General features: G+C 36.7%; 2 protein-coding genes and 1 pseudogene across 33 annotated transcripts in view; 1 reads left to right on the forward strand and 2 right to left on the reverse strand.

The window, feature by feature from the left end:
• The window catches only part of LOC145228627 (eukaryotic translation initiation factor 3 subunit B-like), a 56,884-nt gene that overhangs the window by 25,111 nt on the left and 16,109 nt on the right, over window positions 1-15,664 (reverse strand). For 26 of the 32 annotated variants that reach the window (XM_080093768.1, XM_080093762.1, XM_080093779.1 and 23 more), the window contains one exon: window positions 15,414-15,516. The exons of the other annotated variants lie outside the window; for them this stretch is intronic. The gene's annotated coding sequence lies outside the window, so the exon portion shown is untranslated. Of the gene's footprint in view, window positions 1-15,413; window positions 15,517-15,664 lie in introns of those variants that run through there. 32 annotated transcript variants of the gene reach the window in all.
• On the forward strand, window positions 8,723-15,574 carry LOC145229737 (angiopoietin-1-like). The gene is made up of 6 exons (XM_080095065.1): window positions 8,723-9,357; window positions 9,452-9,546; window positions 9,611-9,707; window positions 9,770-9,866; window positions 14,827-14,958; window positions 15,385-15,574. Exons 1-6 carry the CDS (start codon window positions 8,733-8,735, stop codon window positions 15,572-15,574), a joined length of 1,236 nt encoding a protein of 411 aa, XP_079951191.1. The 5' UTR covers window positions 8,723-8,732.
• On the reverse strand, window positions 13,451-14,693 carry LOC145227981 (uncharacterized; annotated as a pseudogene).

A 15,664-nucleotide genomic window follows, 5' to 3' on the forward strand; every position in this document is an offset into this window, starting at 1 on the left:
AAATACCGCGTTGGAAATGTTCGACCTTTAAAGCCCTGATGTCGTATTTCAGAGATACATCCTGGCTTTTGAAGCGAATTGAAGCGTGTCTTTTAGACTTACACTTTACAGACGAGCAAGGGCGCTTTTATATTCGGCGGCAAATAATAATGTGACTTGGCACTTACCTGGAATTGTTTTAGAAATTTGAGGCAAAATAATTTGGCTGCTTTAGTTAACTATGTCAGGTTTCATAAGATTTTGTGTCAACTTTGTTTGTGCTTATTAGTTTGTTAGGCAAAATATATTTGTTTGCACGTTTGCTCTACAATTTGTAAATTAACACACATTTTTTTCATAATATGAGAGCAAATAACATAAGATATTCAAGCTAATAATAGACTAGTGTTTCACAGTGGCATAACCTGCACGAAACAGTGGTTTTGAAATATGTATTCAAGGAAATATGTTGCAAATACGGCGGCCTTGTGTCCGTGTTTTGCAAACCGTAATTAAGTTGGAACATTTGTTGTACGTTGTTACATCCTAATGGTAAAAAGTAACTTTTAGACTGGAGGTTTAAGTCAATGAACAGGAATTTAAACAAAGGTTTACCGTGTTAAAAATGTTCAATTTTGCAAGTAAACCATAACAGTTGAACTGATATTATGTTTATTTAGCGAGTTTATAACAACAAGTTAGTAATGATTTAGCAGCGTTTTGAGCGCTTGATTTGCACCTGAGTGTTTCAAGGTTAAGTTTGTTGGTATGACAGTACATGGTGTAACAGAACCATCAGGTTTAGTTATAAAATGTGTCTGTCTGAAGCAAATATAAATGTATGGCCAGTATTATCTTGCAGGTAGAACACTAACAAACTGTCGTCGTCAAGATTTACCACATTTTAACTTAATCATTTGCTATATTAACTTTAAAGCTAATTAATGGTGCTCTTTAGTTAAATCTTGCTTCAGCACAAGTACATAATTAAGCAGGAACGAACCTTATATAGACAATACAGTAAGGTAATTTAATTATTGTTTTATTGTTTAAATCAGTGGTGCTGAACCGAGAGCATATTTTCAAAATGTTTCCAAATAATGACAAGAAGGCTTTTTCAGCAAATCACAAGCGGAATTTACGAATTTCGCGGGTTGTCGTTACCACATATCTAAATTGCTAAACGGTTACTTTCATTTTGAGTGCTTTTGTGCGAACATTTTGCCCTGCACATTTTCGCGCTCATTGTGCAAAAAACTTGGCAATAGTGGAGGGCCGTATTTGCTTAGTATATAATCGAGCCATTGTAGCTGAGCTTTTGACGAACATTGAACGGTACCAAGTATACAAAAACTTAACTCTGTTCGTTTAGCGAATTTATAGCAGCAACGAAACAGTTCATGATTTACCAGTAAGCCTTTTTACATGAGCGAATCGAATCGTATCGTTGATGCGCATTGTGTGACGTCACGATTTCGATTCGCTAAAGCGTAAAATTACATGTCGCCGAACCGAATCGCATTCAATGTTTTCAACTTTGCGCAAAAACGATATGGTGGTTATTGTAAAGTGATATACAAACATAAGGTCGCTTAATGGTTAATTTTAAAGTATTTTTAGACTTTTAATCTATTCTTCCAAAAAAATATGAATTAATTTGTGTGCAGCAGCTGTTTGCGTCGAGTTTAGACATACCAAATGTATGAATTTCTTTATTGTGAACAGTTAAACTATCAGGAGTAGTTGGAAGAAACATTCAAAGGAATTTAAACAAAGGTTTACCATGTTAAAAATCTTCAATTTGCAAGTACACCATGACAGTTGAACCAAAACTATGTTTATTTAGCGAGTTTATAACAGCAAGTTAGTAATGATTTAGCAGCGTTTTGCGCGCTTGATTTGTACCTGAGTGTTTCAAGGTTAAGTTTGTTCGTATGACAGTACATGGTGTAACAGAACCATGAGGTTTTGATGTGAAGCAAATATAAATGTATGGCCAGTATTATCTTGCAGTAGAACACTAACAAACTGTCGTCGTCAAGATTCACCACATTTTAACTTTGCTAGTATCACATTTTAACTTAATCAGTTGCTATATTTACCTTAATACTAATTAATGGTGCTCTGTAGTTAGAAGTTGATGTTTAAATCTTGTTTCAGTATAAGCACACAAATAAGCAGGAACGAATTTTACATAGACAATACAGTAAGGTAATTAAATTATTGTTTTATTGTTTAAATCAGGACTACTCAAACGTTCTTGCTCTGCGACCCCATCTGAAACAGAAATTTCTACGCGCCTCGTTGAGTTTTAAAATTAGTGATGTAAAAAAATACTCTATTTTATGTATATATATACTATCTAATGGCGCCTAGAAAAAACCTAGATTATTTTTTAACTTGACACACAAATAGCTTTTATGACGTCATAATCTAAATTGTGACGCTTGTAGTATCTGCTTTTTCGCATTGTTTGCACACAATAGGAATAAAAAGTCCGGCACGTATGGCTACTTGGCTGGTAGTACTCTTTAAAGTTCCACAAAACGTGTTTAGAGCAGTTTGAAAATCAAAAAAATTGGCAAAGGAATGTATGTAAACAATAAATGTACGCATGTATACCATTTATTGTGACTGACGTAATAACCCATAATGTTTCGCGACCCCAAAATTATATTACGCGAACCCAATTGGGGTCGCGACCCACAGATTGAGAAGCCCTGGTTTAAATCAGTGGTGTTTCCTGATTTAAACAACATAGCTTTTTCAGCCAATCACAAGCGGAATTTCCGAATTTCTGACGGTTTTCGTTAGTTGTACGTCACGTCTAGATTGCTAAGCGGTTACTTTGACGGGTTTGACTAAAAGTCTGAGTGGGCTAACTAGCCGGATTCCACGACAGTGTGTCACCATATTATACTCACATGGTAGTCCAGCTATTGTTACCGTCACGCCTTATTAACACTGCACGCATGTGGGATGTGTAGCAAATGAGTTGAGTGCTTTAAGAGCAAGAAAAAGACAAAAACTGAGCTTGTATGATCGTTTTTTTGCACCAACCTTGTGTTATGTTACTAAGTTTGGTTGTTATTGTGCTGTTGGAGAGTATTTAATGTAGGTTTAATCTTTTTAGTCCGTCTTTAAAAGGGTTGAAGCCGCTTAAGCCACATCATGGTGATTTTACCTAACTTATAGTTTATTGCTGATGTTATAAAGTTTATTGCTGATGAAATTAAAGTCTGGTGAAACTGAAACTTTCCTATACTGGCTGCATCTTTGATAAACTAATGCACAACGACTTTGACCGCGTACAGGAACTCTGGACAGACCAAAAGTCAAGCTTGAACGAAGGCCATATTTGTTTCAAAGTTACTCATTTTAAACTGTCAACAAAGGGTAGATTTAAAAAGACCGGACTATGATCATTACAGAAAGTTAGAATATGCAAAAGTGTGATGTGAAGCAAAAAGTTTATTTGAAGAAGAATTCAAGGCGCCGAACAATTGCTAGACGTTATAAACTAAAAATGGTCCGGAAGAAAAAGTCAAAATGTTATGATAAGTAACATGAAGTTGAAGAGTATTTAGAAGGTTTTGTTTTGTTCCAGATAAAAAATAAGTTGACAAAAGGAAGCAAAATTGTTAGCAAGTTGCCCACTATGCAACAACAGGGCTAACAACTGATTTCTTCAATGGAGCAAAAGTCTGGAGGTCTAATTACTTCCTTTATCTGAGTACCTTCAACTTTTACAAAGTGTGTGCATTAAATGCCAGACAGAAAGTTTTGGCCAGCCAACAAGCTGGATTCTTAGTGTATTGCAAAAGTTTTATGATCCATTGTATCAAAGTTTCCAAAATAGGACATGTGACATTCTATATGTTGATGAGGATAGGGAGGAAGGAAAAAATTTGGATTTTTTGTTTACTTTATCCAAAAAAACTCTTTTCTAAAATGTTCCTAAGATCTACCAAGCAATCAAAAGTGTTAAGAGGGGATCTGAAAAATTAATCAAAAACCTTTTAAAGTGTCTGTACTTTCTACACAATGTTTTTTTAACATATTACAAAATATAGAACCACTTAATTTGTAGGTTATCTTGTTAACAATAATGTTACAGCTAACAGTAGGCTACTGTGAAAAAAACATAGTGAGTGAGAATTATAATGCCAAGTGATTTACCGAGGCTTGAAATTAAGATTTTTAAAACTGATTTCCAAACTGTGTGTCGCAAAATGGTTGCTTCTTTAACGTGGAAGCATTCTCTGGTGTTTTAGGACTTGATGATGAAATTCTGTGTGCATGGCAAAATTTAGCTCTTATTGGTAATGAAAAGCATCCTTACCCACCACAGTAAAGTTGAAAATTATCATTCTTAAAACAACTTTTGTTATGTTTACCTGCGAAGTATGTTGCGGATAGAAAATTTAGTTATTTAATGCGCCGTCTGATTAAAAAGTTTGAGAACCACTACAGTGTATCCAGTGCACAATGATTCGACCTATATTAAGGTTTCATCAGTGCAACTGATGACAAGACATGTCATATTGGCTAGTATAGCCATCTAATGGCCCTCCAGTTTGATTGAAGTAACAAGATTCCCTAACAAAGATTTGACACTGGCTGTCTATAAGTTTTTAAAATACACCTTAAAGAGTTTGTACAATTAAAAACTAAAAACGTTTTAATGCGTCTGCATACATTAATCATTAAACCGAATAAGTAAAAATCTTTAAAACAGACACAGATTTGTCGCCAGCGGCTTGTAAAAAGTAGCGGTTTACCACAAACATCACACAAAACTCCAGGCGAAGTGCAGTGTCAGTCATGCATAACCCAAATGCGCAAGATAATAATAGAAACGGGAGGAAAAGAGGAGCTGGACTACCATGTTAGTATAGGCTGTTTTTACAAAATATTATTTCGGACTGACTTTATCGATGAGCGTTTGAATTAGCCTGGCTATCAACACTGTGTATCGCAAGGGGCTAAACTATCGTCATGGTTGTTTGCGGAATGCCTGTAAATTAAGAATGAAAAAAACATATCCTATTTCTACCCCTAAAACGGAGGACACATTGTTGAAAAGAACATCGAAAAACCTTTGAGTTCCACCCAAAAATTAAAGGCTTCAGAAATTAGACGGTATACAAGAGTTTGGATAAAGTTTAACGTTTATCACAACACTAAAATAAGCTTGTATTTTCAAAAAATGTAAAACCTGAAATGTTTAAAAAGTAAGAGGAATATGTACAAAGGCATAATTTTTACATATTTATTTTGTAAATGAGACATTCCTTAAAAAGAAGGACATTTGGGCTCTTTTTATTGTCCTTGAAGGACAACTTAGTTTTTGTCTAAATCGAGGGCATGTCTTCCTAAAAGAGGACGTATGGTAGGCCTATTGTTTGCGGAATGCCTGTGAATTGTAAATAAAATAAACATGGCTTGGATGATTGTCGATTGGAAAATGCCTGACTTTGGTGTTTGTCGATTACAGAGGTCTTACTGCGTAAAACGTCATAATAGAAGCCCTGACTTTGGTGATTGTTGATTGGAAAAGGCCTGACTTTCGTAATAGTCGATTACAGATGGCTTACGTAAAGCATCATCACAGAAGGTCTGACTTGTTGGGTTGTAACGCTTTATTGGGGTGCCCTTATTGACGCAAAGCGCCACATAAAGTAATGAACAACAAAAACACAAAAAATCATCCACAAAACGCACTTTACCCACAAAATACGGAACATAGCAACTTTTTGGCCACAAGGTTTTGTGCACTAAATTTGTCTTTATAAAGTCGAAACAAACATTCTTAGGATTCGAAATTAAAACAAAACATCAAAAGCCAAAAATAATTGCTGAAAATCAACAGTGTTTAAATAATCTCCTTGCTTGGGGCTTGGTTTGGGATAAAGTCAAACTAACCAGCACAATGTAATAGGAGGCAGCTCAAATATATCCAGTTAAATCAGCAGTCTATAACTTACTACCTGCTGAAATCAACAGTGTTTAAACAAATTTCTCGCTAAAAGAGCTTCGATGCTTATTACACATGTCGGTATTATACATGTACACACCACGAGGCAATTTGTAAACTGATCACAAAAAACATGGCAAGCAGGCAATTGAAATCACCCAACAGAAAGTATTTGTTATTTCGGCTATTGCGTCACAGGACAATTGTTACGTTTGCCTGACGCACTAAAATCCACACCGGATGGTAAAAAATGACGTAACAGCATTGTCTATTAATATTTTTGAGGCCTGACTTGGGTTATTGTCGAATTGGAAAGGCCTGACTTTCGCAAATGTCGATTACAGATGGCTCACGGAGAGCGTCTTCAGAGGAGGTCTAGCTTGGATGATTGTTGATTGGCACCAACTGCGCAGAAGATTAAGAGGAAAGGCTTTTTGTATTGATGCATTAACGCAGAGGGTCTCTTAAAGATTCTCAATTGACCACTAGTGGTCCAAATAACCAGGTCCACTGAATTGAAGTAAACTGAAGATGATTGCTTATACCAGGGGTGTCCAACCCGTGGCCCCAATCAAGAATGTTGTGAGGGGCCCGCGGCGGTATTTTCGAAATAACTTATAATCTTAATCGCCTACGTTTATGGCGAATTTACATTGCGAGAAATCGGCATTTATGGTTGCTTCATTTCTTTTTTAATAGAGCAATACACACTGTTTAAACTACTTTTATTGCATCACAATGCAAATTGTTACGCATCACATTTTTTACATTATTACGTCCACAATTTACTTGTGCTTCAGGAGTCGGTCAGTCCCATTTAGCAGTGATTTTTTCCCCAAGTTTGCAGTGATTATAGATTATGTCTTATAGATTAACTAGAAAACGAAAAACCAGAATAATCTAAGAAAGGTGGACTTGTGAATACTTTTTTGTAGATGTCGACAATAAGCCAATTTGCCTGACATGTAATCAACCAGTTTCAGAATGCAAAGAATACAACATAAAGAGACATTACGTCAGCACACGTTCATCAGCTTATGATAAATATCAGAATGAGTTTAGAAAAGATAAAGTGAAAGAATTAACAAAAGTTCTTCGTGGACAGCAAATGTTTTTTTCGGAAGTTTCTTTGCATCAGGAGTCGGTTGTGAAAGCGAGCTACTTGGTGGCAGAAATAATAGCAAAAAATCATTTGCAGATGGAGAATTTGTTAAGGAATGCATAGTCGTGTTGCTGATGTCATATGTCCGGAAAAGAAAGAGACATTTGCTAAAAATGGCTGTCAAGACAGACCATAACTCGTCGTGTTGAAGAGCTTGCAAATTCTATAAAAGAAACACTAATTGAAAAAGCGCAAACATTTTCATAGTATTCTTTGGCGCTGATAAAAGCAACGATGACAAGTCTATTGCTCAGTTGGCACTCAATTCTACAGCTTGCATTTAACACCTTGTTAACACAAAACGAAATCTGGTGTTTATTGAACGTGCCATGGCCGTTTTTAGGCATATTTTACAAGCATAATGTAATTCCTTGATCAAATATTCCGTATAAGGAACGAATCCATCTTCAGCACACGCAGCACATATATTGCATCTCCATCTGCAATCCCTTTACATTTACACCAAGGCGCTAAACAATCATATTCTTAACCAGAAGTACGAAGCACCCAAGCAGGGGGTACGACATGCAGTGTGAAATTATACGCTATTTAGGCATATTTGTGAAGAATGCTTAACTAGTTACTTTGTTATATGTCTTTGACTGATTGTTGGTGTGCTGTAAATATTGTTCAACTTACCTAAGTTATAAATACACTGGGTTTTTAATTCCTATTGTAACAATTTTATTTACTTCCATCGGCCATTGTATACAGGGGGTACGACAAAATTTCAAAAAACGCTTAAAAGGGTACGAGCGCTAAAAAGGTTAAGAAACACTGCCTTACACCAAGGCGCTGAACAATCAGACCACCCATTAATGGAGTGAGGAAATTTGTGTCGGCGATAGGAGTGATGATCCATTGAAACAAAAAGGGATTACTGGTTTTGTAACTAAACACTTTGCGTCAGGTCTTTTCTATCGCAGTCAGGCCTTTCCCAATCGACAATCACGAAAGCCAGACCTTGCTCTATTGCAGGATACACTTTTGTTGGCTTATATAGGCGTTATATCAACGTCAAGTGTGAATGTTTTACACATGTACATATATATGCTCTCTTATATGGTGACATAGTGGAAAGTGGGGACATGTTAACGGCAGGTTTGAACTAATTTAAAAAGTATCAGATGCATTATATAAACTAAGTAAAGTAGGTTGGCAATGTAAAGGCATCTGGTAGTTGGCGCTTTTACCCTTCGAGCCAACAGCAAATATGTTTCCAATCACTGAAGTTAAACGAATTTCTTTAATTTGAGTCTGATACTAAACTTTAAGAAACAAATCGACGTTTTGAAGTTACGAATGGGGTTCAACTATACATGGCGTCATGTTTATTTTTAAACCTTATTACTGTTCATGCCAATGGGTCTAAATTTAGGAAATACCATCATTTCGGAGCCAAACGCCTGCCCAACCAAATAAGTTTTATCTTAAAGTTTTGAAGCTTTATGTTAAAACTTGTAGTTCCACATGCCCAGTTGCAAACTTTGTTGGTAAAACATTTTTTCGAAGCCATAGAGTGAAATATTCAGTTGTTTTGAATGTTTAACACAAACAAATACATTTTGAGCTTTTATTTATTTTCTTTGGCAGGAGACAAAATAATTTACAAACATGTTGTTACAACTGACAGCAATTTTGCTGTATTATACGTCACTGGTCAGCGGACAGCAGCAATGCAGTTACGTCACAGTTCCAGTATGCGGTGATGACGTCAATAATGTCACACCTGGCAGTCTGATTAGTGGGAGGAGTGAAAAAGGCGTCGCTGGGCCACCAGGAAAAATGGGACCTAGGGGATTTACCGGACAAAAAGGGGATTTCGGCGACGTAGGGCTAAAAGGCGATATTGGGCCGCCCGGCGAAGTGGGTTTACGGGGATTTCCCGGGGTAAAAGGCGATAAAGGGGCTGTTGGGCAAAAGGGAGTTGTTGGTTTGACTGGGGCGACAGGGTCAAGCGGAGAAACTGGTCGGCGAGGTCCGATTGGGCCTATAGGATATAAGGGAGATGTGGGGCCGCCCGGCGAAGTGGGTTTACGGGGATTTCCCGGGTTAAAAGGCGATAAAGGGGCTGTTGGACAAAAAGGAGTTGTCGGTTTGACTGGTGCGTCAGGGCCAAGCGGAGAATCTGGTTTACGAGGTCCGGTGGGTCCTAAAGGCGATAAAGGGGCTGTTGGGCAAAAGGGAGAAGCCTTAAACTTTGAAGATTTCAAACGAGAAATGAGAAGAAGACTCCGAGGTAAGGTTTCCAGCACCTGTAGTCTTAAAAGCAGGAACTTCTAAAACTTAAAGTGTCTTAATCAACAATTAATTCTAAAATATCTGTTTTTCAGACATTGATAATGGATTGTTCAGCTGCTCAACGTCATCAGTCAACGGTTACCAGCGATTATATAACAAGAAAGTTGTCTGCGACAACCGTTGGACGGTAAATATAAATATGTAGAGTAACAACGTGGAATTACAACACTCGTATATTTTCTGCATGACAGGTTTTTCAACGACGATTTGACGGAAGTGTGGATTTTCAGCGAAACTGGCAGGAATATAAAGATGGATTCGGAAACATGGAAGGAGAATTCTGGCTCGGTGAACAAATAATTTTGTTTAAGCGCGTAAATTGAATTTGACCAAAACTTTAAACCACCCAGGTTTGGATAAAATATACGAATTGACAATTGGACAGAACTGCAAACTAAAAATAAAGATGACAGGTTTTGATGCCACAACAGCTTACGCACAGTACAGGTATGATTTCTATTAATAAAATAGTATGCCTATAATGTGGCGCGGGTTCGAATCCCGTGAAAAAAAATCTAATTTATCTGTATTGAAGAAATAATGTTTATGTTGAAAAATATCTCTTCAAACTACATTTGTTGCTGAGTGTCAGTGAAAATATCTGTGCTAAATTATCCGGTTTCGCCGCTCCCCCTGAGAGTGGGAAAACGCTGCTCCTCCTAATCGTCTAAATGTGCCACACCTCCACTTGGTGAAAAAGATAATCTCGCCTTATCAAAAAATACACATTGGTTAAAAACAGTGGTTCCCAACCTTTTTTTGATGCGACCCTAGTACTTCCCATAATTTTATTTTGTGGTTTCTCGCGACCCATGGACATGTTTTTTTACTAATTTGGTTGTATTTTTGTCTCTAAATCAGGAAAGCTTTTCGAAAATTACTGCGCCAGTTTTGAAAATTTAAAAATCAAACAAATACTATTCGTTTTTTCGACAAAACATTTCCATTTAGCCCGAAATTTAGAGCTGGCTCAAAGCATTATCAGCCAATATGACGTCACAAACCGAATTTACCATTGTTGCGCCAAGTTTTCTTGAAATTATTTGGGACAGCAATTCAAAGCAGTTTGTTAGATCATGAACAAAATAATATTACGATTATGTGCAAACAATCGCCTTCTTTTGTTGAACAATAGGACATTACTCGGTAGAGGAGAATCCTATACATTCAACATCAAATTACACCACATTTACCAAATTAAATGATGCAAATACTTCGCAGTCTGGGAAGCGCTATTCGGCCTATAGGAAGTGTGAAAGCAATACAAGTTCAAGGGAAAGCTCGTTACCGTTGTATTTAAAAAGTATAACCTGTCACCATGTTTACCGTTGTATTTGAAAAGTATAACCTGTCACCATGCATAGCCTCAATAAAGTGTCCCCTGTGGCAAATTAAATGCGTAACCTTGCTTTCGAGAAGCACAAACAATCGCCAGTAAACACAATGTATTCAAATATATACTTTATCTGCTTGTAAGATAAAGTTAGCCGAGTTTCACAAGTTCTTGTAAGCTTATATATTCATACAATCAGTAATGTTGAAAATTTGAAATCGGCCCCGCTGAAGAACCCTGATTTAAAACCTTGGGAAAAAATCGCTACGAAACGAAGTCAAAGAGTAGATGCTGTTATTGCCACAAAAAAGGCGACCCAACAGAATTTTCAGTCGACCCAACTTTGGGTCATAGGTTGGTTCAGAACAGGGCTACTCAAATGGCGGACCGCGGAAAAACTAACAAACGGCCATTAATGTTTGCGCATAATTTCATTTGTGACATAATAAACTCAATTTTAAATCATTGCCAAAGTAACTTTACAAATCTAGATAAAATGTGTTTGTATGTAGTTGTGCCAATATACTTTCGCAAAGAGTAAATTAACGTTTAGTGTCTGATACAAGCTTTTGTTTTGCTGACATACATTCGGCTTGAACAAATGTGTTTATGTTGGACCGCGATTAGTTAAAACCAAGTTTGGCCAAGACATGCTGCATTTGCATTACTGACAGATGTGTCCGGACCTCGTTGATTTTTACCTTTTGTATCTGGACCTCCAACAAAACTAGCTGAGTAGCCCTGGTTTAGAAAGTGCTAAAATGTGTTGCAAAAAGTTTAATACGTTCCAGTATAAAGTTACTAGGTCCGTTCAAAACTTTTTGCCTTGTGTCGCGCTGGTTAATAGAAAATGACAATGATATATTAACGCTAATAACAACAAACTGTTTTCATACATTCCAATGCTGTAAATCCACTTTTTTATTCAACTTTGAAATAAGTTTTAACACTTAACCGTTTTAGTTTAACCCAGGGGTGCACAACCTGCGGCCGTGACGTAACTAAACTATTTTCCCAAATATTTTGCCTTTCAAACTGCTCTAAACAGATTTTGCGACACTGTAAAAAACATTTTCAGCCTACTAACCAAGTGCGCCAGGTTTTTATCCGCTTATTGTGTGCAAACAATGTGAAAAACAGGCACCGCAACTTCACAATACAGATTATGACGTCATAAACAGTTAGCTCTGTTTAGCTAAACACATGCACCAAGTTAGAAATGATTAATTTGAGTTTTTCTGGTGCCTTTAAATGGTCTATTTTTATATATAATTTGTTAGGTTAAACCAGGGGTGCACAACCTTTTTTCTATGACGGCCGCATCGCCAATTGCCTACTTGTTTTTGTTTTAAAATTACTGGTGTAAAGAAAAATATATATATGAAAGAAACCTAATTCTTTACACCAGTAATTTTAAAACAAAAACAAGTAGGCAATTGGCGATGCGGCCGTCATAGAGAAAAGGTTGTGCACCCCTGGTTTAACCTAACAAATTAATCCGCTTTTCTGCAATCAGCAATCAAACGCGGCGGTCTTATTTCATGGCGGTGTATTTATTCTCGCAAACAAGTCAAAATTCGGATGAACCACTGCTATTTGTCATAGCTACTAAGTTAGCTAGATGATATTCAACACCGTCCCAAGCAAAACTAATCAAATATCTTTCGCACAACTTTTGCTTGCAGCACCACAAGCTTTTTTCCTTTTGTGAGAACTGTGTCAAGACATGGTTGAATTTTGTTGATTTGTAAGCGACAAAGTATTTCTTTTCAAATTAGAAATCATTGTTATTTCGCAAGACAAGTCTTTGTATAAGACGTGTTAAGCAATACCGTCATATAAAGGTACAAAAAACTAGAGGGAAATTCAATTTTTTTTGCATGCGATGTTACTGATAAATTTGACCTTTAACCTTTGCAGATTGAATCTTTGATTTTTTTTATTTCTTTTTATTTATTTAAGACATTTCTGTTATTTGTCACTAATAATTACACCGCCGTGGATTGTCTGTTTGTTACAATAAACCAGTGGTCGGCAACCGCCGGTCCGCGAGGAGTTAGTTTCCGGGCCTTATAATGTTTCAGGTAAAATGCTAGAAAACATTTTGCCCATATATCTCGGGGACGATAAATTAATTTATGCATTTTTATAGCTATATATTTGTAGTTTTTGAAGACCGGTCCGCAAATAAAATGTTAGTTTTAAAAACGGTCCGCAGTGCAAAAAAGGTTGCCGACCCCTGCAATAACCACTGTATTTTAATAAGAATAATTATTCACAAGAAAAATTGCATTAGAGTTTTTCCACCCTCAGGAGAAACTGCGAAACCGGACAAACACGGCGCACCTCGAACAAAATGTTTTTCAACTATTATTTTGTTTTGACAACTCGAAATCGTTTTCTATTTTGTAAGAAATGAAACAATCAGGCTGTTTAAAAGTATTCAATAAACCTACTGACTTGAAATCGGCCCCTACGAGAGGCGGGTGCAGCAGGTGCTCCGCACCAAGAGCCATAACAGTCTAATGAGGCCATAAATATAACAACTAAATTGAACAGTTACGTGTAAATTTCTATTGTTTCTATGAAGACGCAAAGTGTTGGTGTAGTTCTCCAGTATAGCTTTTTGATTCTCTCTTTTAATACAAATACAGGCCAATCCAGATCTGACTAGTGTGCGAGTAGGGACCATAAAATGTGTTGTACCAGTATATGTTAAATTTTGCAACAACAATAAGCACCAAGTCTACTTTGTTAAATTATTTTTGCGCATTACAAAATTTATAATGCACAACTTAAGATACATATTTATAACATGTGAAAATTTAAATTGGTTTAAACCAGGGAGTCGAACCCCTTGTTATATGGGTTCTGGTTCGGGTTCACTGTTTTTGTGGTCGGTTTGCGGTTTGTAAACCGGTTGAAATTTCGTTTTCATTAACTTAGTTCTCCCCATAATTCGTCATTTTTGAAACGCCCTGTAGCGCCTATCTTGCGTATTCTTTAGTACAGGGGTGGGCAAACTTTTCAGTACAAGGGTCGCATTCAAAAGTTCCTCATTTTATGGGGCCGCATAGTATATTAACCCAAAATATAAACATAACATGTTTCCAGCTAAATACAAATACGTTTGTTGCAACTTCATTGGTCGTACAGATTTTGGTTGAAACGCATTAATTGCAATTGTTATAAAATGAACAGGCATTTATTGCAACGTAGGCTACACGAAGTTTTTTGAAGTTTCTTGCGCCAACAGTAAACAATAAAAGTTCCTTCTGTATCCATCTTTAGGTGTTGTGCGGGCAACGTCCGTTTGCGAAGTACTGCCACGGCCTAAACTTGATCCAAAGTGACCAAAGTTTTGGTGTCAACAGTGCAAAGTGGGCTGGATTTGAAAACGTAAATCGCTTTTCCTTTCTTCTCCGCTGTAACAAACTATCAAAACTAAATCATCGTTAAAATTGTTGATTCGGCAAATCGTCTATTCAGTACACGCACATTTGTTCTTGAAACAGAACGAAGAAATGGTGTGAAGTGACTATTTGTAAAATACTTTGGCAGAACCTATAGGCATGTAAAAGTATCTAGTGGTACGGGTACAGATACTAAACATGGTATAGGTATGGGCAAGTCCCACTCTGGTATTTTTGAAAACTCTACACCTGTGCTCATAATACCGTTTAGCGTTTGCTTTCTCTTTTAAATTGACAAACATTTGACGGACCGCATGAACTCCATTGTCGGGCCGTAGTTTGCCCACCCCTGCTTTGGTACATTGTTTGAAATGAATAAAATTGTGGCGATTACAAAAAGTAATAGAGGCTGCATTTTCACCGGAAATCATATATTACGGTTCGGTTCATGTTTAATGAATTTAACCGCTCAAACCGGTTCGCAGGTTCGGGTTCAGTTCCGGTTCGACTCCCTGGTTTAAACCTCGTTTTTCACAAAACATGGAAATACATCGGCGTTAGGCAGAAACAAAAAACTGAAGGAAAGCGAAAAGTATTTCCTTCAGAGAAAGCGACCAATAATAAACACAAAAAACACTAACAATGTGTTTTGTTTTCGCAGTTCGTTTGCAATCGACGACGAATCAGAGAATTATCGTTTACATGTTTCTGGCTTCAATGGAACGGCTGGTGACAGTTTGGCGGGGCATAGCAACGGATACCAATTCACCACCAAAGATCGGGATAATGATGGGTAAATACAGTTTGTGTAGATAAGTATAAAAATATTTCAGCACAGTTAAATAAACAAGATTATTTCTGTTTCATTGCAAGTTTGTTTTATGACGTCATATTGCAAGACAAAGACAATTGTGCAAAATACAATGAAACATTTTTTTTACTTTTTTGATTTGAAAAAAACTGAGTAGATAAAAAAACGTTTAATAATGTTTAATAATCGTGTTTTAAACCGTTTATTAGAAAAATCAAAAAAATCTTAAAAATCAAGTCATTTAGAGTTACCGTGTGACGTCATAAAATTTATAAAACAGCCTGTGTGACGTCACAACTGATAAAGTGATGGCGCTATTGGTTGAAACACACGATTAAATATTCCACTATGTGTTTGTGTAGTTTGTATCGAGGTTAAGTTTTATTGGAATATTACATTGTGACACAGGTGGAATGGAGGCAACTGTGCACTTCTTAACGGCGCTGACGGTGGATGGTGGTATTGGAATTGTTCCTATTCTAAACTCAACGCTGAATGGGGAAGATCAGGAGGTAGATGGCGCAACATGATCTGGTATTACTGGAAAGGAGAATATGAAGCGATTAAAGAATCAACGATGATGTTTAAATGCGAATAAAATCAATATTTCTCTTCCAAAGATGAAAACACGGACTTTTATTAATTTTTCCGTATCAGTGTAAATTATGTAAATACAATTACCCTGTTG

This window comes from Phallusia mammillata, chromosome 5 (assembly GCF_965637545.1).
Source record: "Phallusia mammillata chromosome 5, kaPhaMamm4.hap1.1, whole genome shotgun sequence".
Taxonomy (NCBI): Eukaryota; Metazoa; Chordata; class Ascidiacea; order Phlebobranchia; family Ascidiidae; genus Phallusia; species Phallusia mammillata.